General features: G+C 42.5%; 1 protein-coding gene across 1 annotated transcript in view; it reads left to right on the forward strand.

Moving 5' to 3' along the window:
• The window catches only part of VWA8 (von Willebrand factor A domain containing 8), a 428,432-nt gene that overhangs the window by 32,854 nt on the left and 368,526 nt on the right, over positions 1-27,052 (forward strand). The window contains exons 4-7 of the mRNA XM_033948297.1: positions 86-196; positions 10,723-10,890; positions 23,613-23,777; positions 24,361-24,410. Coding sequence (XP_033804188.1) covers positions 86-196; positions 10,723-10,890; positions 23,613-23,777; positions 24,361-24,410 — 494 coding nt within the window. The remainder of the gene's footprint in view (positions 1-85; positions 197-10,722; positions 10,891-23,612; positions 23,778-24,360; positions 24,411-27,052) is intronic.

A 27,052-nucleotide genomic window follows, 5' to 3' on the forward strand; every position in this document is an offset into this window, starting at 1 on the left:
TTTTCTTTTTTGACATGTATTTCTTTGACATGTTGTTCAAATTCATGGTTTTGTTAGTGTAATAATGTCACACTGCTATTCACAGGAGCTGACCAGACGAGAAGTTGAGTATATTGCCCTGTCCAGAGACACAACAGAAACTGATCTCAAACAACGGCGAGAGATACGGGATGGAACTGCTTTCTATATTGATCAGGCAAGTTGCAATCCCACCTCAACACTTCCATTTCACACCTAGTTCCATTTAAATTACCTTCTGAAGTGTAACATGAGAGAGCTTGGAAAGAGTGTAAATTGGATTTCTGGAAGATTTGTGAAATGTGTTGCTGTCTGCAGAAATCTTTCTAAAGTTCTCTTGATTTTGTTGATTCTAAAAATAAGTGCTAAGTGAGAACACCAGCTTAAACTTCAGGTCTCGCCAATAGATATGCTGTGCCTAATTTTCTCTTGAACTTATTTGGAAAACACTTGCTTCATTGATAATATTTATGCCTTTTTGTTTCTAAAGTTAGCTTTACTCATGAATATAGAATAACAGCTGTTTTCTTTTCCATGGGGAATATACAAAATAGCTGTGTACTGCAGAACTGCCTGGTACATGGGCCGGAGCACTGGTGTTGCCTTATTAAAGTTCTACTTGTGGTACAACTGCTAATCATAGTTTCTCTAAGGATCGTTTTGCCATGAGCAAAAATATTCTGTTGTGTGCAAACATTTTTCAGTTACATATATACCTGTGAGTGCTACTCACTGTTACGCAATAAGGTAATCCATTATAGAAAAGATCTGGGTTCAATCATGGACAAAACACTGAGACCTTCCACCCAATGTGCAGTGGCAGCAAAGAAAGCAAATGAGATGCTTGGAAATATTAGAAAAGAGATAGTAAACAAGACTAAGAATGTTATAATGCCTCTGTGTCGCTCAATGGTGTGACCTCACCTTGAGTATTGTGTTCAGTTCTGGTCTCCTTATCTCAAAAAAGATATAGCGGCACTAGAAAAGGAGGAAGGCGTGGCCTAGCGGTTATAGCTACACCCTCAGATTAAAGAGGTTAGGGCTCTTCAGCTTGGAAAAGAGTTGACTGAGGGGAGATATGATTGAAGTTTACAAAGTCCTGAGTGATGTAGAACGGGTACAAGTGGATCAGTTTTTTACTGCATCGAGATTTACAAAGACTAAGGACACTCGAAGTTACAGGGTAATATTTTTAAAACCAATAGGAGGAAATATTTTTTGATTCCGAGAGTAGTTAAGCTCTGGAATGTGCTGCAAGAGGATGTGGTGAGCATGGGTAATGTATCTGGTTTTAAAAAAGGTTTGGACAAGTTCCTGGAGGAAACGTCCATAGTCTGCTGTTGAGACAGGCACGGGGAAGCCACTGCTTGCCTTGAATTGGTAGCATGGAATGTTGCTACTATTTAAGTTTTTGCCAGATACTTGTGACCTGGATTAACCACTGTGAAGGCAGGATACTGAGCTAGATGAATCATTGGTTTGACCCAGTAAGGCTATTCTTATATTCTTATGCACTACTGTAAGGTTGATATGTGCTCTTTTGGTACAGCTTTTGAAGCTCTAGTGTACAGTATATACTGTATTTGTTTTAAGCACTGCTTTTTAAGTTATTATACAATAATATTAACAGCAACAATCTGTTCTCATCTAACCATTAAAATCTAGGCAAGAATTTTAAAGACATGTACAGATAATGTGAAAAATCTGGTGGCATTTAAATTGCTGTAGTTTATTTTGGACATTTGATGTAGAGCACCTGCGGCCTGTGAGTGTGAAGTTCTTTTTGAAATGAGCAATGTTGTTGGGTTTGAAGGCTATTTTATCCAAGTGGCTGGACCCGGATCCGCCAACACTGTCTCATTGGCGATCCTGCATGATCGCTTTATTAACTTTGGAATGCTTTGCTTTGGAGGACTGGAACTCTAGACGGGGATGGTCTTCTCACTACCATTTGGGAGCCATTTTGGAATATACTATCTCCTACCGCACGCAGCAGAATATTGAATGGTTGATTTGGATTGTTTGCTGTTTATTTATTTAGCTCATCCTCCCTAAGGAGCCCAGAATGGGTTACACGAGTACATTCATAATATAGGTTAGGACATGACATAAGTGATCATACAGTTCTCGACGGACACAGCATGTTTACCTCTACATTTGCACTTCAGAGTTGGGGGAGGGGGATGGGTGGGGGAACAAAAATCAAAATAATGTTGTACTATGATGGCTGGTGGTTCATATTTGTAAAATGTTCGTTCTTGATTTTATACTGTTTGTCCTGGTTACCCTGCATCTTAATTAAAATAAATAAAGGCAAGAATAAGGCATATCTTGTGCCTCTGTTAATACATCCCTGTAGCATATCAATAGTAAGTTGGGTATTTTAAGGCATATTAAGTACTATCAAAATATTTTGTATTTGTTTATAGAAAGTTTTATATATGGTTATAAACACACATACAGTGTGCAAAACATGTTTGTATTTGTGTCTTTGTTCTGCACTGGAGCACAGGTGTGCCAGTAACATGGTGTTTATTTGCTATGCTTTCTTGTTTGTTGTAGTTTTTCCGTTAAAGGAAAATGTCATCTGTTGTAAAAGCTCATTAGAATTATTCAGCTTAGTAAGAGTCATTTATTTATAGATTCTTTGGCTGGGGTTGGTGATATTATTTTGCAGTGTTCCTGAAATGTTTCCAACAGGGACAGATTGCCGTGTTTATGTGTATCTCTTGTATGTATATATGAGAGAAAAGAATACACATCTGTCTATTCACATGTATGTGTAGGGTATGTTTTACTATATTGATAAAACTGGTAGATCAGAGGAATTTTTATAACAGATTACTAACAATTTTACATTTTAAAGGTTGTTTATTTATTTAAAGAACTTTAATATCCGCTTATCGCCTAAGTGGCTTACAAGTAAACATACACAGTATAGGTCAAATTTTACCATTCATTTTCCAATACATTATAAACATCAATCAGTTTTGTTTTGTTTATATGGTTCAACAAAAAAATTGTAGTCATTCTCAAACATTTTATTGGATATCAGTGGGACAGCTGAAAGCTAAGACGAAAAAATGAGCCTTAAGTAATTTTTAAAATAGCATTGTTACAAAAATGTATTGCTCCAGACAGACAATTCCAAAGCACTGGAGCCGCAATTGAAAAACAAGACTTTCTAGTGGAGGCATACTTAATTTCGTCTCTTATTCTTGCATCTAACAGCGTCCTATTTTCTGATCCCAAAACTCTATTAGGTTTATATATTTTCAAGCATTTGGTCATATAATTACATTACATTACATTAGAGATTTCTATTCCGCCATTACCTTGCGGTTCAAGGCGGATTACAAAAGAGATGAAAAACGTTGGGTTACAATGTAAGAACATTTGTCCTTTCTAGAGAGGTAAAGAGTAGGTTATGTAGTTTCTGTGTGGCGGGAAGAGGGGGGAGGAAGAACGGTAAGTTTGAAGTTAGGGCTATAATCTGGAAGGGTGTCATATATCTCTAGATGGATTATTTTCAAAATCTTAAACTGTACCCGATTGATAGATTGGCAACCAATGTAATTTCTTTAAAACTGGTGTGTGTTTGGGTGAGTTCCGTTTGGTTTGACTGTGTTGTGAATGACTGTGGTTGGTTTTGAATCGTTTGGGGATTCTGGCTGTTTCCTTTATTAAAAAAGTGGACGGGGGCTGTTGGGCTGCGAGCTGCTCCCACCTACCGTTTTGACCTTGCCAGGGTTTTGCAATGTCATCTCTCTCAATGTTGTATGATACCCGGTACGTATTGCTGTATTGTGATTGGCTGCTGCTGTCCAGTTGTTCCTTGTCTCAATAAACATGATATTAAAAACAAACAAACAAACAAACAAAAAACTGGTGTAATATGTTCATACCGTGCTGCTTTCGTTAACTCGTGCCATGGAATTTTGTATAATTTGTAATGCTTTTAAGCGGGTAGATGGAAGACCCAGATAAATGCCATTACAGTAATCGAGCTTTGAGAGCGTTAGTGTCTGTAAGACTTGTCTGAAATCCCAACCTGATAAAGATTTTTTTTAATTGGAGCAGCTTTCTGATTGCGAAGTATGCAGCCTGCACTACTTTAAGGGTCCTTTTTACTAAGGCGCGCTAACTGATTTAGCACATGCTAAATGCTAACACATCCATTATAGTCTATGGATGTGTTGACGTTTAGCATGCGCTAAATCGGCTAGCGCGCCTTAGTAAAAGGACCCCTTAGTTATTTGAGACTTAAAAGATAATTTTACATTGAGGATTACCCCCATCATTTTGATCTCTTCACTAATGGTCAGTGTTCTCCCCAGCGCTTTTCAGCCGGGCGCTCCGCCCAGCAAATTTAGATGCCCGCCCAGCTGTCATCTGCCGAATCCTGCTGTCGCCACTGCTTAACGCGCAGCCTGAAGAGCCACCGAAAGACTCCCGCCCGACTTAAAACCAAACCCAGCAAACAACTCGAAGCGGCTTCCCTCCGAAACAGGAAGTTACGTGGGGGGGGGGGTAGGGAAGAGAAGCACGGACCATTAGAGCCCCGGAGCATGCTGGAGATAGGCCAGCCACGGAGGGAAGCTTACTTACTCTTGCTTACTTCAGGCATTTCTCGCTGCCGGGTCCTGCCTACTTTCTGTTTCCGCGAAGGCAGGACCCGGCAACGAGAAAGGCCCGAAGTAAGCAAGAGTAGCAAGTTGTAAGCTTCCCTCCGTCGCTGACCTTTGGGAGATAGGTCAGCGACGAAGGGAAACTTGCAACTTGCCTTTGTCTGTAGGAATCTGCCGGGTGTGTGAGATGGGGGGGGAATGGGAGGAGAAAAGCTGCTGTACCCAATTAGAGGGGAGGGGGAAGAGAAATGTTGGTGCTTCTGCTGTACCCAATTGTGTGTGTGTGTGGGGGGGGGGGGTTAAGAGAAATGCTGATGATGATGCTGCTGTACCCAATAGGGGGAGGGGGAAGAGTCATGCTGCTGCACCCAATTAAGGGGGAGGGTGAAGATAAATGCTGCTTCTGCTGTACCCAATTGGGGGGAGGGAAGAGAAATGCTGATAATACTGCTGTACCCAATGGGGGGAGGGGGAAGAGAAATGCTGCTGCACCCAATTGGGGAGAGAGAGGGAAGGAGGGAGAAGGAAGATCAGGAAAAGGAGGAAAGAGATGCAAAGACCATGGGAGGGAGGGAAAGAAGATACCATACCATGGAGTGGAAGAGAGAGATGTCAGGGCATATGGGGGGGGGGAAGCAGGGCCGGATTAAAGGATAGGCCCAGTAGGCACAGACCTAGGGCCCAAAATGGTCAGGAGGGGCCCGCCAGTGCTGTGCTTTGGGGCCTTAATCTTGCTGGATTCGCTGGCAGTAGCAACCTCATCAACATCCCGGGCGCCCCCCCCAACCCGATCCTACCCTCCTTTACCTCCTTCCCTCATCAGTGATGTGCCAGAGGGAATCATGGCAGGAGAAAGCCCTGAAGCAGCCTGCTTAGAGTAGAGCAGTGCTGTTTAGAGTCTCGTGATGGGAGGGAGGGAAAGATAGGAGGGTCGTGGGGGGGGGGGGGGAGAGTAGCAGTCTGCCCCGGGTGCTTGGCCTGGTGTCATGAACTTCTTTGGCTAGCAACAGCATTTACAATTCACTGCTGTTGTCAGCTTCAGGCCTTCCTCTCTGCCGGGTCCTGCCTACTTCTGTTTCCCAGAATCAGGGAAGGGAAGATACCAGTCTGTGGGGTGTGAAGGAAAGAAAGGAGAAGAGAGAGATGCCAGAGCATAGGGGACGGGGTGGTGACAGAGAGAGAAAAATTGAGAGGTGGCAGAGCAGAAATCAATCATGTACAAAGGAGAAGAGAAGGAGCACAGGATAGATAGTTTATTGAAGGAGCATAAAAAGAAGGAAGATGCCATATGGAACGGGGAGAGGGCAGACAGTGGATGGAAGGGGCTGATGCTGCATGGAAGACAGAGCGGACAGATGCTGGCTAGAAAGAAGAGTGAAGACAAGATGATTAAAGCATAAATGACAAAAGGTAGAAAAAATTTTTTTTGTTGCTTTATGTAGAATCAAGTAGTATTGTATCTATTGATTAAAGCTTATAAATAGGAAATGGAAATAAGGCAGTTTTTTGGGGACTAAACCCCTTTCCTCAGGTCAGAACAGGATACCATAACAGCAGGGGTGCCCAAATGTTCGAGCGCGATCGACCAGTAGATCGCAAAGGCAATGTGAGTTGATCGTGATGCCTTGGCAATCTTTTTCTTCCTGCCTCCCTGAACCAGGCCAGGCGAGTACAAGCGCCGGACTCACAAGATTTCACCTCAGACGTCAATTCTGACGTCAGAGAGGAAGTTCTGGGCGAGCCAATCGCTGCCTGGCTGGCCTGGAACTTCCTCTCTGATGTTAGAATTGACATCAGAGGTGAAGTCTTGTGAGTCCGGCGCTTGTACATTCCTGGCCTGGCTCGTGGAAGCAGGGAGAAATCGGCATGGTGGCTTAGGGGGTAGGGAAAGAATCGGGGAAGTGGAGAAATTGGCGCGATGGCTTGGGGGGACAGGGGGAGAGAGAGACAGAAAGAAAAGGGGAGGGGCAGAAAGAAAAAAATATTGGACTTATAGTCAGAAGAAGGAAGTGCAAACAGAGACTCATGAAATCACCAGACAAAAAGGTAGGAAAAATGATTTTATTTTCAGTTTAGTGATCAAAATGTGTCTGTTTTGAGAATTTATATCTGCTGTCTATATTTTGCACTATGGCCCCCTTATACTAAACCGCAATAGCGGTTTTTAGCGCAGGGAACCTATGAGCATCGAGAGCAGCGCAGGGCATTCAGTGCATCTCCCTACTCTAAAAATCGCTATTGAGATTTAGTAAAAAGGGAGGGGGTATATTTGTCTATTTTTGTATAGTTGTTCCTGAGGTGACATTGCATAGAATCGTCTGCCTTGACCTCTTTGAAAACCCGCGGAATATAAATGATAATTAACATTTTCTCTGCGTACAGTGTGCTTTGTGGGTTTTTTTTAAATTTTATTGTTGGTAGATCATTTTGACTTGGTCATTTTAAAAGTAGCTCGCAAGCCCAAAAAGTGTGGGCACCCCTGCTGTACAGTCATTTCTTGTATGACTGGATGAGCTATATTTATCTTTTTTTTTTAGTTGTTTAAATTCATGCAGAAATAAATGGCTAGATTGAACCTAATGACTTCATTAACGCCTTTCCCTTTTTTAACCTCTATACCATTTGAAAGAGGGCAAATACTTCTTAAATTTAGTAAAAATATTCTGGCACAAGTGTCAAACCTTAAAAAAGAAAGTCATATTGAGCATTGGAAAATAATAATAATTAACTAATAAAAATAGTACACATTTAGGGCTCCTTTTACTAAGTTACGATAGTGGTTTTAGCGTGCGCTTAGCGCACGGAAGAATTGCCACACGCGCTAGATGCTAATGCCAGCATTGAGCTGGCGTTAGTTTTCCCATGTAGCGCAGGCGTTTGCGCACGCTAAAAATGCTAGCGCACCTTAGTAAAAGAGGGGGTTAATTTTCCCCACCACCAAATTTCCCCATCCCGCCCCACCCGGCTACTTTTTTATGCCACCCGGCTGGAAAAAATTTCTGGGGAAAACACTGCTAATGGTAATCAGATGGCCAAAGATGTTCCTGCTGCTCACCTATAATCATTATTTCAGTTGTTTCAACATTTAGCTGCAACCCATTATCAAACATCCATCTATTGATCCTACTCATATAATCATTTAATTTCATAGTTAATTTCTCACCCGCTCATTAATCTTGAATCTTGAAAAAGAATTTGAAAGGTCACTTTGGGCAGCCACAAAACTTAGAGACTTGAAGAAAGCACAGATGTTTATTAGCATACATATGTGACTCCTGAGCTCCGAAAACAGGAAGATACAGAGATATTTATACATTCTTCTGGCTATACAACTGAATTCTAGAAAAAACTTTTCACGTGTTACTTTTCTTAACAATCATTGATGCTAAGCTCACACTAGCAGGTCATTAGCAGGTCACTTATCTAAGCCCTGCAGTCTTTCTGTTACATGTCGTTTATGCTAAGATAGCCATAAGAAGTTTGAATGTCCAAGCTAACACCCAGTGCAGGCAGGCTAGAACATCAGATAAGTTAGGTCTGCAGCTAAACATAATTCAGCACTTTATTAAAGAGAAAACTTAGTTCAACACTTAGGAAAACCAGTCCCAGATTCCTTCAAATTGAACATCATTAGCATATATTCTATGAACCGCAAGGTAAAGACGGAATAGAAGTCACTAATATAATGTAATGTAATAATACCCTCATCTCATCCAACAGATGGGCCTTGGATAGGCAGATGGGATCTCTCGGAGAGAGAAAGAGGTAATGGTTACTGCGGATGGGCAGACTAGATGAGCCATTTGGCCTTTATCTGCCATCATGTTTCTGTGTTTCTAAAGGGGAGAAAAAGATGTTAAAAAGAGTCGCAGATAGTGCAGATCCCTGCGGAACACCTCTTTTAACTAAAAATTCACGTGAAATCTCTCCATTGCTGCAAACACACATTTTTCTGTCTACAAAGAATGATCTAAGCCATTTCCATACTGGTCCAGCATTCCTAAGTTGTGTAAGTCTCGGTAATAAAAGTTCAGGGTCTAAGGAATCAAACACAGCAGAAATGTCAAGAGACACCATACAAAAGCATATCCCTTGATCCATGTCTAAGTTATTATGATAGTTCTTATGATTCTATCATTCTTTTAGTAAGAAAGAAAACAACTATATTTACACAGCTAGACCCACATTACTTATCTTCACCGTGTGTCCCTTACTCTTTATATTTTCTGAGGACATGCAGGCGAGTTGTATTCTCACATGTGGGTAATGTAATCCTACGGAGCCCAGTGTGGAAGCTGCCTAGTGTGTGTTAGTTAAAGAAAGTTCTAACAATATCCTACTGCAGGTGCATGGGTGCCTTCAAGCCTGACGTGTGAGTGCGGATCCATCAGTTTCTTCTACGGAGCAAGGAGGACACATCTTTGTGGTCTCCCCTTAGAGCATGTTTTCCTTGAATTCTCAAGTGTCTTCCTGTGCAAGGTTTTATCCTTTTTTACTTATTTTCATCAATGTGTTAGTTTCTGTACCTTTCCCTGTTAATTCTTAGTTATTTTTGGCCCTTTGTTTTCTTTCTTTTTCGTGGCTCTTTAGGCCTGCTTAGGCCTGAGCACCACCCTCAGTTAGTTTTGCCCCTTTTTACTTTCAAGATTGGGGAGTTTAATTTGGCCATGATTCTTAATGTCTAAGAAGACCCCCAGTGGCTTCAAGAGATGTGCCCAATGTAATTGGGTGATTTCTAAGACGGACCCACACAGTTGGTGCATCGGGTGCCTATGACCTCACCACTAGGCTGATTCTTGTTCTCTGTTTAACAATGCAGTTGAGGACAGAGAAAACGCATCAGGTTCAGCAGGAGTAACTTTTTGTCTTCTTAAGCTGGTACTGTCCTAGGTTCCAACTGCTGGAGTTGCTGTCCAAGCTCACTCAAGCCTATCCAACAATCCCATTATTTGCAGGATACCTACCGTAACGTCTGGCCCCAGAAGCATCTACCTTGATGACTGCCTAGAGTGTATCAACCACTGGAAATGCACCAACATTGAGGAGGTCTTCACCTCCCTCAATATTGGGTGCTGATAGCAGGGACTGGTCAGCATTGGACTTTGACACCTTGGTCACATATGATTCAATGTTATCCTCATGAACATAGAGAGACCACAATGCTGAATGTCGAGGGAAGCCTGGAAAGCATTGGCATCGATCATCTTTTGAAGTGTGCTAGGAGTGCTGGGGCATCAGTGTTGCCTGTACCCCTTGAAGTGCTGGTACTGCTGCTGGACTCATGGGGGGGGGGGTGTTGCTGCTGCACTCGCGATTGCGAGAGGAGCTGCTGATCCAGAGGGGAAGGAAGGAGGCAACTCAGCAGATCCTTTACTGCAGGAGTAAGGCTATTCACCACTCCACGGGGCAGTGAATGACCTTGTCCCCGTACCTGCGGAAACCAGTTAATTGTTTCCCTCGTTCCGACAGTTACCCGCTGCTAACGGTCACTGTGTCATTCTCTACTTTACTGTAGCAGTTGTAGTTCATAAGTAGTGGAAGCACATGCTGTGCAACATTGCTGCTTTCCTCTGAGCCTCCTTAACCTAGTTATGGCCTCAGCTTATTTATTTCCTGGACCGTGCCCTCCTAGCTCCACCCCTCCCATGTCACTTCCCCTTTGGATGGGATTGTGGATTTTAAGGTGGCTCTGATGCAATGATGGAGTGGATTAAGTGAGAAGGACAGCATCCTATATACTTTATATTCTCTCACACGAACCAAGGTTATATGATAAATTCAGCTTCCTTTTTAATTCTATTAAAAGTATGCATGCAAAGATTCTTTCTTAAAATGCTGCAGATGGGTGCCCCTTTTCTGGTGCTTCATACAATTAAATTGCAACAGTGTTATATCCACAGCAATAACTATATTTTTTGTGAAAGGTTAAAATAGATTTGAGCTACTGCATTTCTTTGATTGACAATTTTGTGTGTGTAGTGTGAATATGTATATATACACATTGAATCCATATGAACTACTGCATTGTCTTATACTCTGATCTCACTGGTGCATTATTTTCTTTTGTGACTGGCAGTGTGCTGTTCGTGCAGCCACAGAAGGCAGGATCCTGGTGTTGGAAGGCTTAGAGAAAGCTGAGCGAAACGTTTTACCCGTGCTAAACAACTTGCTGGAGAACAGAGAGATGCAGCTCGAGGATGGACGCTTTCTTATGTCTGCAGAGCGCTATGATAAATTGTTGCAGGTATGATGGGAAATATTTAATTAAGTTTGGTAGTTAGTGTGGGTGAGAGACAGGCAGAAAGATATGGGGCAGGTGACTGAGAAGGAGAAAAAGTCAGAACGATTCATGGCCTTTAATGTGAAAGGAAGCCAAGGTCCTTATTAAGTCCTGTTTTGTGAGTGTCAAAATATTTTATCATTTTGATTGCAGAAGTCTTGCGGTCCTGGAGTGTTAAAATTTCCTTTCAGTATTCTCACCATAAAATCATTGATGCAATGTTCTGGTTTGTTGAAGTACATTACGCAGAGGTGATATCCTGGTTGACATTGCAGTTTTTAATATATCTGTGTAAACTAATCCTAGTTTTTGCCATCTGGCTTATTTCTCCAATGTAGAACCCTTCTTTACACTTTATCCATTGAATGATAGATGCACATTGGAAGATGAGCATGTGAAGGATTTCCTTATGCTGAATGTTTTCCCCATGTTAGAGACTATAGGGTCCTGTGAAATGTGTTGGCAAAGTTTGCAGTTTGGATGTGTTCCATTCTTTTCCCTGTGAGTTTGTGTTGGTAGTGTGTTTTTTTTTACCAGTTTTTGCTTTGGATTAGATGGCTGTCAGAAAACCAGCATGGGTGGAACTGGGAATATTTATTTCAGTAATTCATCCTGCTGTAATAATGGTTGTGGGTCTCTTATAGTTTTTCTCAGTTTTTCCAGCTCTGGGTTGTATGTCACCACCAGCGGGATCCTTTCTTTGATTTTTTTTTTTAATCTTTGTACTGCAGTAGGTTTCTCTGGATATTTCAATTGTAACAGTCGTGAAGTATTTGGCTCTATAGATGATTTTGCACATACTTCACATACTGAAGTGGTTTAAAATTATCAGTATTGTGGGTTTTTTGCAGCTTGTAGGTTGTTGCAGTCCCTAGACATTAGGGCTGCCTATTGTTTAAATATGACTGTTTACTAATTCTGTCTGCACCTGCACAGAGAGGGGAAGGTCAACAGAAGTTCAGAGAGAGTATGCAGACTTGCCGGCTCCAGAAGAGGGTCGGATACCCAGTTTGTGGGTTCCAGCAGTTTCTGGAAGCCAGGTAAGGAAAAATCAACTTCGGTGCTTGGATTTCTGAAAGGGGGGGGGGGGGGGGCTAGTTGAAAATAGCCCTAACTCCAGAGGAGATTTAAGGTCTGTGAGATAGTGTCAAATTTGTCTTTTGATGATCCCCAACCATCTGATCAGAATCCGTCCAACGTGGAGATTCTCATGCCAGTGCAGTCCAAATTTTGAATGCATTGGCATAACTGAAGCCTAAGGGGAGAGTTTTTTTGGATTTGAATTTGTTCTTGCAACGTTTTGTTTCTGTGTTCAAGAAAATGCCCTTTCGACCTTTTAGAAGAGTAAAGTTGGAGTTGGACTGTTAACCATTGGTGTGGCCTACAATTATTTGAAGGAGTTAAAGGAGTGTCTGATGCTTGCTTGTTATGGGGGTTCCAGCTGCAAATTGGTCCCAGCTTTGGTCCTCAAACAAATAAATAACTTCGTGTAGCCTTTCTGCCAACATCCGGGTAGACAAGGGCTAAATAAATGGCACCCAAACAGGGACCTGGTAGCAAGTCAAAGATTTAAAGACCAAAGAACAAAGTGTTTAGGATGTTTTACATGGATTTACAAATATTGGACTGTTGCAAAATAAACTGTACCTGGCTCCTTGGATCTGTGGGTTCTGGCATGGAGCAGGCATGGATGTTATTTAAAAATGCCATCCTGGAAGCCCAGACTAGATATATTCCAAGTATTAAAAAAAGGAGGAAGGAAGACCAAATGGCAGCCGGCATGGTTAACGAGTGAGATGAAGAAAGCTATTGGAGCTAAATGAGAATCCTTTAGAAACTGGAAGAAGGATCCAATTGAAAATAATTGTAAACAACACAAGGAATGTCAAGTCAAAAGGAAAGCGAAGAGAGATCTTGAAAAGAAGATTGCGCGCTGGAAGCAAAAAAAACAACACAGTAAAATCTTTTCAGTTATATTAAAAGCAAGAAGCTGGGAAGAGAATCAGTTAGACCGCTAGATGACCAAGGGATAAAAGGGTTTCTCAGGGAAGACAAGTACATAGTGGAGAGATTAAATGAATTCTTTGCCTCGGTCTTCACCGAGGAAGATACGGGGAAGTTAAGGGTGCCAGAAATTGTATTCAATTTTGATAATCGGAGAAATTCATGCAAATCTCTGTAACACTGGATGATGTAATGGGTCAATTTGACAAACTGAACAGTAGCAAATCACCTGGACTGGATGGTATATTGTACATCCCAGAGTGCTGATAGAATTTAAAAATGAACTTGTAGAGCTATTGTTAGTAATTTGTCATTTTTCTTTAAAAATCAGCATAGTACCAGAAGACTGGAGGGTGGCCAACATGACGCCAGTTTTTAAAAAGAACTCACAGAGGTGATCCAGAAAATTATAAACTGGCGAGTCTGATATTGGTGCCGGGCAAAATGGTAGAGACTATTATAATGAACAAAATGACAGAACATATACATAAACATGGATTAATGAGAGAAAGCCAACATGGTTTTAATCAAGGGAAATCTTGCATCACCAATCTACTGTATTTCTTTGAAGGGGAGAATGAACATGTGGATAAAGGTAAACCGGGTTGATATTGTGTATTTGGATTTTCAAAAGGCATTTGACAAAATACCTCATGAAAGACTTCTGAGGAAATTAGAAAGTCTTGGGATAGGAGGTAATGTCCTTTTATGGATTGAGAACTGGTTGAAAGACAGAAAACAGAGAGTGGGTTTAAATGGTCAATATTCTCAATGAAGAAGGGTAAATAGTTGGGTTCAATCAAAGCAAAAATGTATGCAGATATACTAGAGAGTTAATTATACTTCCAGAAGAATACCTCTCATAAGAATTTTTTCCACAGTTTAATATATCCCTTTGTTTGCCGTCAGAAGACCAGTTTATCTGACCAGTGTATTTACGTAATATTTTTACAATTATTCCAAACAATCATTCAAATAGTTATTAAAAGGAGGAAAAAGCCTCAGATCCCTGCCACAGTATATTTACTTGCATAGGGAAGCCACCTCCTTGATTATCTTCATGCACATCAGAAAAAACTTCAACTATTCAAAAAATATTTTACAAACGTTCAATCAGTGTCCCGCAGATTCAGTGCACTTTATGAACTTCTGAAACTGATATGCATGAGAACTTTAACCTTTTCCTATCGTAATAAATTTTACGTTATGCTGGTTCCAATCGTAATTATTTTAGCAAAGGTTTGTATTATTCACTGTTATCATTTACAGCTATTGTAAACACAATAGCCCAATAGATGGAACAAATGATAGGTAGAAGGTGTACTGTATATCCCATGCCATGGGACATACGATGGCAACAATATTTTTTTGGAATGTTCCATCATCCGGGCCACACGATAAGAAAAGGGTAAACAAATAACTTTTCTTGTCCAGCGAATTGCTGAAAACGCTGTTCATTTGACTTCTGATTTTCCTCGATCTCTGCTCCTGGTCCACTGCTGACCAAGGGTAGGCAGCATTTCGCAATAGGCTGCGTCAAGGCTAAGACCCACAAGCTGTCGGCGCTCAGTTTAGCCGACGGGTTCCAAGCATAAGGATCGTCTGCTGAAGAAGTTGGACATGCACAGGGTGCTCCTGCATTATTTGGAGGTCACTAATGAGTTTTGCTTTTCTGACCACCTATTTGTGCTGGCTCATTCTTTTATGCAAGGCTCTCCTGCTTCTAAGGCTCTGATCTTCAGGTGGATCCTTAGAGCCATTTCGTCCACTTACATTCTTGTGGGGCAACCCTCCCCTATTTCTGTTAAGGCGCATTCTGCCAGGAGTGTAGCTTCTTTGTGGGCCGAAGCTAGATCCGTTTCGCCTGAGATCTGCATGGCAGCAATGTGGTCTTCTCTTCACATGTGTGCCAAGTTCTACAGAATGGATGTTGCTACCAGACTTTGGGTCCTCGGTCTTAACCGCCGGTGCAGCAAGCCCACACTAGCTTTCTTGGGGAACTGCTTTTGTACATCCCTATGGTTAAAATGTCTCGCCTATTGCACTGGAAAAAGAGATTACAGTCAAACCTCGATTAACGAGTAACCTGGTTTGCGAGTGTTTTGCAAGACGAGCAAAACACTCAGCAAACTTTTGACTCGTAAACCGAGCTTTGACTCGATTTGCGAGCCCCCACCCAACCCGACCCAACCGCAGGAACCAACAGTATTGCCCCCCCCCCCCCCGAGGCCACCGGCACTTCTATCGCCTCTTTTCCCCCCCCACCCCCCGACTGGCCCTGTCCTTACCCCTGTACCGCTGGTGATAAAAGTGCCTGCCGCCGGTCTGCTGCTGAGCCTTGAGCATCTGCACATGCTCAGGCCTTCTGGATCTCACCCTCTCCGAGATAAAGTACTGGGAAGAATTTTACAGACACCCCCCTTCTCAGCTAGAATCATATCCAGGGCCATGCGATTTTGAAAAGCCATCTGAGAAGTGGGGCCTAACTGATCAGCAATACCTTGCAAGGCATCTCTAGAGTGGTTCACAAAGCGTTGCTGATTATAATAAATGTAATTAATCCAATCAGCAATCTTATTGATAGTAATAAGGGACTCAAACCCAGCCTTAACCTGGTCTCGGGCCTTGAATTCATCTGGGACCCCTCTTGGGACCCCTATAGCATCTATGTATACATGCGGATCAAAACTACCAAGGAGGTCACGTTTATGTCGAGACAGAGGAGAGGAAGAACCATATGAATAGGAAGGGTGCCCTTCAGAAAGGATATGCAGGGGCATGATAACCTTAGCTAAAGCGCACTGGCCTATCCACTGGCTGGGTAGCTTAACACGGAGCCGAAAGTCTCCACAGAGCCAGTAAATATCACCTAAGGTGAAAATCTGATGCTGCAACAATGGGGCATACCTATGATCCAAGACAGAACAATAGCCTGGGGGAAAATTACCTACAAAACTACCCTGTATCAGATTGGAGACATGACATGTGTAATTACCCTTATAAATGGTAACGGCAATGTCAAGCTTTTTCTGTCCAGGCAGCAAAGGGTATTTAGAACGCCACAGTGCACAAAGGGGATCAGTAAAATTAGAGGAGATAGTTAGATCCCGTAAGAAAAATTGATGGGTCGGATAGCTAGACCCACCCTTAAACCACATGCCCATAACGTACATACCTTCATCAGTAGGTCTAGTAAGAGAAAGCTTAATAATTTGTTCAAGAACACTTTTCCTATAACAGTTTCCAACCTTACGAAGGGTCATACGAGTAAGCAGTGATTTACCATTTTGGTCCACTTTTTTCAGAGCACTTTCTGGTTTATAAGCCCAGTCAGTGCCAGTATTCCACCCTACCGCTCCCCAGGATGCACACTTATCCCCCCAACGTGAGTCAGTAACACACACACACACACACACACACATATATATATATATATATTTATATTTTTAGTTTTAGGAATCTCCAAGGAACAATGGCACAGCCATGAGACATCAATTGATGAACAGTCCACAATGTCACAATACTCCAAAAGTGAAGGTGGCCACGTGCACACTGCTGGAATTATACCAAATGGTAGTATACTGTCTGTCTTTCTGGATTCCAATTGAAGGGCAGCCCTTGGAAGGAAGTCCAGCTTGACGTCTTAGTCGCAAAGAGGTGCCGGGGGTGCTGTTTACAGATGAGTACATTGTTGGGGTGTCATTTACAGATGGGTATGGGCAGACAGTGTCGTGGACCCAGGACACATCATCCCTGTAGACACAGTTGGAAATGATCCATACAGGAAGAAAAACTAGCAGCAACGTTGCCAGTAGGAGAATGATAAAGTTGTAGAATGCTGCGATGAGATCATCATGTTGTTCCACTGGAGGAGGTGAAATCTGCGCAGGGAAGACTTGCTTCTGGGGTTTTAGGTTAACCCTTTTCAAGCGACTTGCGTGGATCCAAACAGGAAACTCCTCAGTGAGTACAGCGGTCCTGGTCACAGCAATCACAGTAGTGGGAGGGCCAAAGGGGAAATCCGTGTGCTTCCGATCCTTGAAAAGCTTCTGGATGATGAATTTGTCACCAGGCTGGAAGGAATGGGTAGGAATCTGTGGAGAGAAAGAAGAAGTGCAAAACACATTTCTTTCAACATGCCCTAATGTTTCAATGAGCTTTTGGATATATTCTTCCTGTATCAAGGGGAGATCACTACTCTCAACTATTGAGGGTTTGTCTACCCATGGGGCGAGGAAAAGTCGTCCCATCAGAATCTCAAAGGGAAAGCAGCCAGTGGTGCAGGAAGATGAATCAGTCCAGCAGGAACGGACAGTCTCCCTAAACTAGTGAGATGCACACTTGGGATGAAATGATGTCTGTGCATACAGGGAGAGAGATACACCGGCTTGAAAAGAGTCCAGATATCATTCAGCAGCTGTACTCCAGTATGATTCAAATAAGAGATAGAAAACGAGAGAGAAACCATGTTGCCTGTACTGAATGTGGCAACATGTGACAATATTAATGTATTTACTTGGTATAGTTATGGCAAAAGAGAGACAATATTCAGTTACTTAAGGTTCTTAATCGGACATTCCAAAAAGATATGTTTTTGTGTGCTGCATATAACTATTATGGCACTTCAGAGAGACCATACTGATGTACTGAATGTATTCGGAAATGTATACTGAATGGATCATATATAGAGAGCACCACGGAATAAACACTGTATAGAGTAAAACTTTTTCTTAAACATATAACCCCTAACTAAGCTACATTTAGAATATGACAGCTATAAGTAAAAAGAACATTGCGCAATTAGGCTAGTAAGAAGCGGTAAAAGAGCTCTAGAAATGGCCAATGTTATGTATCCTGGAGTACCCACTAAGCTAAAATAAGTAGACATGACACAGACAAAACATAAAACACAAAGTTTTAGACGTGAAGCTATTTTTCCATCTGTCAAGTGTGCAGGGCTGAATGTAACTCTGCAAATAAACACATTGTTATAGAAAACCAAAATAAAGATGAACACATAAGTAATACAAATAATGTATATCATAACCATCTCATATTCGGAAAAAGGCATAAAGCTAATGTCTCTTTGGAGCGTCTCTATCTCTGCAATGATAAAGAGGATCATTGGAATGCATTAGAAATATTTCTGTGCCAAAACTGGTCTGGGATGGCTATGTATATATCCGAACTGCTGCTAAGAAAAAGAAAAACATTTTAAATTGGTAACATCCTAATTTCAGCTAAAACAATAGAAAGGAATTGTTTTTTCCAATTTGTTTGTTCAATTCACAAACGTGCCAGCTGTAGCTATCGAGCTATATATGTCTGTATCAAGGAGCGAAAGGTCAAGAATAAAAAAAATCACTGGCAAGAAGTTGAAATGTCGAGCGAGCACTGCGATGACCAATGCCATGATATTGAGCAATGAATAAAGGAGAGCTAGCAGCTGGCATACAGGGTTTCCCCTCTTTGCACCAAAGTCTGTCCGAAGGGCGGCTTTGGGCACCTGCCAAACGCCAGGCATTAAGTTCAGAGGGGGTAACAAAGTACTGAAGTTGAGAAAAAAAGAGAGGAAGGGAATCCTGTTCACCCTTGAGACCCAGAAGCCCATTTAAAAGAAGGGCGGGGCAGAATATCTGATGGTGAGATTAGGAATAGAAAGAAGGATAACCTCATAACCACTAAGGCGCTGAGCAGACATATGCTGGGTATGAATATTGTAAAAAAAGGGCTTGGACATCGTGAGAAGTGTGAAGGGTAGTAAGGTGACCAAGGAGCAGAGGAGTAGCCAGCTCTACCACCATAGCACATGCAGCCAGGGCTCCCAAGCAGGCAAGCATGCCTTGAACTTGAACAAGAGTGACTTGAGAAAAAAAAAAAAAAAAAGGCAACAGGGCGTAACTTACCGCCATGATCTCCCTTCATGGTTTTACAATGGTCCTGAACAAACAGATGAAACATTTGGTCATAATCAGGAAGACCCAGGCCTGGGCTAGTAACCAAAGCACATCTCAAATGTCCAAAAGCATCCAACATTTCTTTAGTCCATCTGATAAGATCAATCATTTCAGAACCCAGTGTCTGTCTCAGAATCTGGTCATAAAAGGAACAATCAGGGATCCATTAGCGGCAGTAACCAATCATACCAAGAAAAGTAAGAATGTCCTTCTTGGTAGCTGGGCGGGGCAGACCCAGAACAGCAGCAATGCGGGAGGTGCTGATTTTCCTCTGATCATGAGACAGGACAAAACCCAGGTATTTCACTTCAAATTTACACCAGTGCAGTTTATTTCGTGACACCTTGTGACCACACACAGACAACCATTGTAAAATGTGCATACTATCAGCCTGACAGGTCTCCTGAGTTATGGAACACAAAAGGAGGTCATCCACATACTGGATGAGGACAGAACCATGAGGGGCAGTCCATGGCTGTAGAGTAGCCCAGATGACAATGGAGAACACCACAGGTGAGTCAACATAGCCCCGGGGCACTCTACACCAGGTAAACTGTTGCTTAAAGGTGAAAGCAAAAAGGAGCTGAGTAGCTTCATCAACAGGGACTAAAAAAAACATTCTTTAGAACAATGACAGCAAAAAAAACATTGGCTGCAGGTGGAATGGAAGAGAGGAAAGAAGGAACATCAGGGACACAATGGGTGCAATGAGAATTACCAAAGCATTAACAGCCCTAAGGTCTTGGATGAAGCGGGGGGTGCCATCAGCTTTAACAACAGGAGTGATGGGCGTATTGTAAGAAGAGATGGTGGTTTTGATAATACCGGAGGAAAGAAAAGAAACAATTAGTGGAATCATGACTCTCACTTTTCCCGGGGGATTGGGTACTGCTTGATAAAAACAAGAGTGAGTGATTTCAGAGAAGCATAATAGGGGGTGCATGAAATAGAGCCTACAGCATTGTCAGCGGAAGCCCAAACTGGGGAGTCTGGGGAAAGGGGCAAAAAGCATTCATGTGTGGACCCTGATAGTGTAAGCAAAGAACAGCAGCTGGTCTGGCAGCCAAAAGTGCGTTTGTTCTTTATTTAATTCAGACTGCCAAGTAGAGAAATGTTGCTTTAAGTCAGAAAGAGTAAAACAGAATCGCATTTCTTAAGGTCAGTAACTAAGTATCCAAATAAGCACAGAGAGAATTTACAACTTGCTAATCTTCTAAAAAAAAAAACATGAGCCTTGCACAAGAAAGGAAGCCTGTAAAACGGAATATTTTCGATTATAAGCCAGCACAGAACACAGAGGAAGCAGCCGAAGGAGGAACGCACAATATGAGTCAGAGTCAAACTATTGTACGTTCGAGAGGGAGCCACATAACTGCATGTCCTACCTCAGTGTTAAACTTATAAGCAGTGCAAACGTATATGGGAAAGGACTGGTGACACAGAGAGATGTGAACTGGAGGGAGAGCGTCACACACACAGGCAACATAAGCCTTACAAGTCTCATCTGTCTAGAAGGGGAAGAATCCTAAGTGCTTTTATGACCCATAACAAAAACAATATAACAATGCAGAAATTTTTGCTTACCTTACCTTATAAACGAGGACAGGAATATACAATAAAATCTTATACTCTATAAAATTTTTAACCCCACAAACGACAGAGTGGGCAGGCGGTTCTATAAATAATTTCATTCTTCCTGAAAGAACGGCAGCTGCTTATATTCACGAGGGGAGCTTCCCAAAAGCACCCCGGGAGTTTCTCAAAAAACTCCGTAATAGAACCCAAAGCCTTAACGTAAAATAAAGGGTTGGGACAGGACGCCAATACCAGTGAGTATTAAAGAACAGAAAAAATTCAGAAATACTCACAAAATACTGATGATGTCATCGTCCCATTCCGGATGAGTCCCCCCACTGAAAAGGATTTGGTCCCAATTACTGCCTCACACACTCTGTCATTAGTAAGTCAGATGCATCTGGGGACAATATCTTAGAGACAACAGACGCCCATTATCTCCCAAACATGTCCAATTTATTGTCAATTCTACAACCCTTTTTATATCATTTTACATGGGTCAGTGTCGTCAGCATATGACGTAAATACAAACCATATATTAACCAGATCACATGAAACTTTAAAAGAAATAACACTATCTAAAGGCCAAAGTCTAAAGGTGCTTTGCTTAGCAGAGACTTTTTTTTATCTAAAGCTTCTTACAAATACAGCTGCGAAGACAATTGAGTTCACTTCACAACAGGATAAGAAAACACATCTCTCAAACATAAAATGGCCTTGTAGTATATCAGCAAGAGAAAGAAAAACAAACAGGGTCTGGATTTACAGCTTCAAACACAGTTGAAAGAAAAATTGCAAGACACATGAAAAGTATCCCTTCAATTTGCATATAATAAATATATTTACAGTGCATTTACAGTGAATATCATGAATATTCATATAGTAATGCACTCATTTGCTTTTGAGTATAAAATTTCAGTGAGATATTTCTTAAACATCTCCAACAGTTGTAATCCTAAAACCTTTGGAAAATAAAGTAACCAAAGATTTAAATGTCTAGATTGGTTCTCAGTTTGCTTTAATTTGTGATAAAGGGGAATGGGCGACAAAATGGCAAATGAAGTTCAACGTTGAGAAATGTAAAGTATTGCATGTGGGAAGCAGAAACCCGAGGTACAACTATACGATGGGAGGGATGTTATTGAATGAGAGTACCCAAGAGAGGGACTTGGGGATAATGGTGGACAGGTCAATGAAGCCGACGGCACAGTGCGCAGCAGCTGCTAAGAGAGCGAATAGAATGCTAGGTATAATCAAGAAGGGTATTACAACCAGGACAAAAGAAGTTATCCTGCCACTGTATCGGGCGATGGTGCGCCCACACCTGGAATACTGCGTCCAGTTTTGGTCGCCATACCTTAAGAAGGATATGGCGTTACTCAAGAGAGTTCAGAGAAGAGCGACACATCTGATAAAAGGGATGGAAAACCTTTCATACGCTGAGAGATTGGAGAAACTGGGTCTCTTTTCCCTGGAGAAGAGGAGACTTAGAGGGGATATGATAGAGACTTATAAGATCATGAGGGGCATAGAGAGAGTAGAGAGGGACAGATTCTTCAAACTTTCAAAAAATAAAAGAACAAGAGGGCATTCGGAAAAGTTGAAAGGGGACAGATTCAATACAAATGCCAGGAAGTTTTTCTTTACCCAACGTGTGGTGGACACTTGGAATGCGCTTCCAGAGGACGTTATAGGGCAGAATACAGTACTGGAATTTAAGAGAGGATTGGACATTTTCCTGCTGGAAAAGGGAATAGAAGGGTATAAATAGAGGATTACTACTCAGGTCCTGGACCTGTTGGGCCGCCGCGTGAGCGGACTGCTGGGCAAGATGGACCTCAGGTCTGACCCAGCAGAGGCATTGCTTATGTTCTTATGTAACTCAATATTTTATCTAAATTCAGGAAAGCGTGGGACAGGCACGTGAGATCTCTTAGTGAAAGGAGGAGATAGTGGATGCTGCGGATGGACAGACTGGATGGGCCATTTGGCCTTTATCTGCCATCATGTTTCTATATTTCTAATTAATGTTTGCACTTCTTCTATATTATCTTTCTATGATTTTTCCACATTCTGAAGCCTTATATGATGATCTGCTTCTAAAGTCTCAAACCTTTGAGCCAAAGCCCCACAAGATTGTTTAAAAGTATCAGTATCAGAAGAACAACTTACAATTGTAATGTAGACTTCAGTTTACTAAGAAGCCCTCTTACAGCACCAAGAATTACCTCTCCAGTCGACTGGCCTGCTTCATATCAAGATGGATTCTTGACTTGATTCTCCTCTGGCATATTGGAGACTCCAACTACTATGGCAGCATTGGCCTTTCCATCAGGATAACCCAATCAGTTACTTCCACAGAAAGCTATGAATTTAGTTGGTCCTGCAAGGGGCCCAAATCAGCACCTGAGCCTGGTGTCTCGATTCCATCTGGAATGGCAGCCATTCCTCCAAACCCAAGAGACATTAAACTGTGCCTGTGTGATGTGCTCGCAAGGACTGAGACACCTCACCCTCAAGTGACTCAGCATTTCCACTTGCACTGTCCACAGTAAGGGACTGTTCGTCACAAACTTTACACACCAAAGGCAAGGCAAGAAAACCATTGATCCATGGCTGAGATGCCAAAGGTGCAGGAGGAGTCAAGCCAAACTGTACATGGGCTCTCATCTTCTTCCATTTGAGGCATTTTAATAACAAAAACAAAGATAAAAGAAAACATTTTTAACAGAACGCATAAGCCAAGTGATTGCAGGACGTCCAGTGCATTCCACTATCTTGATTTTTTTTTCCCCTTGATTTATACATATTTATGTTATATTTGCATATACAAAGATTTATTTTTGCCCTGATTTTGTAGCAAGCATAAATAAAAACACCAGCATTCCCACAGACAGGAACAACTGGCGTTAAAGAACATGTATAGGAGCATATTTACATATAAATAAGCCTCATTAATCTCAGTGGGTCCTATTTATAACACTATCATAGTTTTGGAAATAAATCTTATAATCTACTTTGAACACTACATTTTTTTCTGTTTGTGTAGGCAATGATGTTTAGGAAAAAATATCATCTACTTACTCTGTTTTATGAGTATTTGCAAAATATATCAAATATAAAATTGTTCTTTTAATTTAATTAACTCAGGAACACACACAAAGTGAGCTTGATGCATGGAAAATTGTGCGGGTTAGTGAGGATTTTCGAGTGATAGCTTTGGGGTTGCCAGTCCCCAGGTATTCTGGAAATCCACTGGACCCTCCTCTTCGATCCAGGTTCCAAGCTCGAGATGTTTATTATCTTCCATTTAGGGTAAGTGCTGCTGGGAATCGATCCCCCAAAGCTGTGCTTAAAATATAAACTTTAGATTCTTTTGATTTAATTTTTATGTGTCACTTGGATCTAGGTGCAAATGTGAGAAATTTATATCATTTTTTTCAGATGGCTATAAAATAAATTGTAAATAACAGGGAGAAATGAGCAGAGAAAATTAATAGATCAGAAGGGCTGGATTTGGAAATAGGAACTGTTGTTCCAGGTTGCACATATCTGTTCCTCTAGTTAACTATTATACACATAAAAGGCTTTAAAGTGTGTTCTCTCTTCATTGATATTTGTTTTGGGTTTGGGAGGGAGAGCAGGGTGGTTAGTAAGTGTTCTTTTTTGATTGTACATTTTGAAATGCCGTTGTGCTGAGGGGGTGGGTTGTATTGGATTAGAATTATTAAACTGCAGATTGCTTTCTTTTAATGTTGTGTTTTTATTCAGTTGCAATAAAAATACTTAAACACAATGTGTACATTCTGTGATAGCATAAATCATTTCTCATGTGTTTTACAAACACTAGTGTAAATTGAGGATAAACCTGATATGTAACAATTCATTGCATTTTTAGGACCAACTTACACTCTTGTATTCACTTGGATCAAATGTTCCTGCGGAAAAGTGAGTATTCTGAATTCTTCATTTATAGAATGGTGCAGTTTTAAAATGGATAATTCATGAATCTATCATGAATGAGATTTAGAGTCAAACTGACAAACTAGAGAGTGTTCATTTAGTTGGATGCATTTTGGAATAAGCTAGAGGAGTGGAAGAGTAGCCTAGTGGCTAGTAGAGTGGCCTGTGAACCTGGGGAAATGGGTTCAGTTGCCCACTACAGCTCCTTGTGACTCTGGACAAGTCACTTAACCTTCCATTGCTCCAGTTACAAAATATGTACCTGTAAATAATATGCAAACCACTTTGATTGTAACCACAGAAAGACAGTACACTTCTCCCTCGGTATTCGCAGGGGGTTGGGTGCAGAGCCGGACTGCGAAGTGTGAAAAATCGCGAATAAGTTTTCGGCTGGCTCTGACCCACCCCCGCCTTATTCAGGACCTTCCTGCCTCCCTCCTGGCATCCCAGACCTTACCTGGTGGTCTAGCAGGCTTTCGGGGCAGGAGCGATTTTCCTATGCTCCTGCCCCGTGCAGATCACTAATAGCAAATGGCTGCTGTGAGTTCCTGTAGTCTCTCGACTATGACGGGAACTCACAGCAGCCATTTTCTATGAGTGTATATCAAGTCCCATCCCCTTTAAAGAGCTTTAACTGCTTATTTTTGTTTTTGTCCTCTTTATACCCAGAAGTGATTTCTTCGAGTATGAGGGGAATTTATAATTCTTGAAAGTGAGGCTGATGTCATCTATAGATTAGAGTCCTGGCAGGACATATGTAAACAAAACTGTGGCAGCCAAAAAAGCAAACAGAGTCCAAGGGTTAGTGATTAGTTAAAAAGGAGTGGCAAGCTAACTAAGAATATCATTATGACTCTATAGCTCTATTATGCAATTCCTCCGTGAGTACTGTATGTAGTTATTATCCCAGGACAAGCAGGCAGCATATTCTTAACACATGGGTGACGTCACCGACGGAGCCCTCGGTACGGACCTTTTTAACTAGAAGTTTCTAGTTGGCCGCACCGCGCGTGCGCGAGTGCCTTCCCGCCCGACGGAGGAGTGCGTGGTCCCCAGTTTCTTCGTTTCCGCGGAGCGAAGAAGACGCGTGTGTTTTTTCAACGGCCGTTGAAACCACTTTTTGCCTTCCCGCTCGCGCTTTTTTTCCATTTTTTACTTCATTTGCCTTCGGGTTTCTTTTTTCTTTGCTTTGTAAAAAAAAAAAAAAAAAAACTTTGATTTTTTTCCCCTTTTTTCGTTTTGCCCCGGCGGGGCCTGTTGCCATTATACAGGCCTCGGGGTTCGATTTTGCGGAGGCCGTTTTCCCCTTCATGCCCCCGCAGGTCGGTTTTAAAAAGTGCCAGCGGTGTGCACGCCCGATCTCCCTCACTGACCCACACAATTGGTGTTTGCAGTGTTTGGGTCCGGAGCATCGGGCGGATTCCTGCACCCGCTGTGCCACTCTTCAAAAGAGAACCCTTAAAAACCGAAGAATTCAACAAACTCTCCTCTTCGGCACCGGGTCGGCGATGGACTCCTCGACATCGACAACGGTACCACCGAAATCGGCACCGTCTACCTCGACACCGCCCGACCCCACATCGGCGTCGCTGGCGCCAGGTAAGCCGGCTAAGAAGCCTTCCTCTTCCCTCGAGCGCCCTCCAACTACGGTGGCGACGCCGACCTTGCCGGCATCGCACCGGTCCCGCAAGCGCTCCGCCCCGATCTCGGTGAGTGCCTCGTCATCGGCCTCCTCATCGCCGGGGCGTGGAGCGGCATCTAAGGAACCGAAGAAAAAGAAAGCGGTTCCGATGCCACCCCTCGATGACCGTATCTCGGCCATCTTAAAGGTTCAACTACAGGAACAATTGCAGCAGCAGCTCAAACACCTGTTGCCCACTATCCTGGCACCGCTCCTTCCGGTACCAGACCGGCCCGAGCCCCGTACCGAGCCCCCGGTATCCACCCCTTCGGTACCCATCAACACTTCCATGCCGATTCTTTCGGCTGAGCAGCTTCATGCCCATCCAGTGGTTCACTCCCATACCACATCGGATCCTCCTCGGCACCAAGCAGTGCGTCATTCTTCCCGGGACCGGGATCGACGCCGGTCTTCCTCTCCTGGTACCGTTTCGGTGCGTTCTGGAAAATCCTTATCCAAGACCCGCCATACCTCACCTTCCACCCCGGTGTCTCGTCATGCACCAGAGGTCCGGGACCCTGACTTATGGGAGGAAACCCCTCTCGCTACCGAGGAGGATCCCTCCTCATCTGAGGAGGACCCGTCTGCTCCCGATGCCACCTCCAAACCGGAGCAGTCCTCCTTTTCTAAATTTCTGAGGGAAATGTCGGCAGCCCTGTCCCTTCCTTTAGAATCTGACTCAAAGAAGTCTCAAGCCTTCCTGGAGGCCTTAGATTTCGAACAGCCTCCTAAAGAGTTCCTCAAGCTCCCCGTGCATGACATCCTACGGGAGACCTTTTACAAAAACTTAGAGAATCCCCTTACGGTACCGGGGGCTCCACGTAAACTGGACAACCTCTATCGAGTCATCCCTATCCCAGGGTTCGACAAGTCTCAATTGCCCCATGAGTCCCTTCTTGTTGAATCCACCTTGAAAAAGACTCAGGGCTCCAGTGTCTATGCCTCT

The sequence above is a fragment of the Geotrypetes seraphini genome, chromosome 6 (assembly GCF_902459505.1).
Source record: "Geotrypetes seraphini chromosome 6, aGeoSer1.1, whole genome shotgun sequence".
Classification (NCBI taxonomy): domain Eukaryota; kingdom Metazoa; phylum Chordata; class Amphibia; order Gymnophiona; family Dermophiidae; genus Geotrypetes; species Geotrypetes seraphini.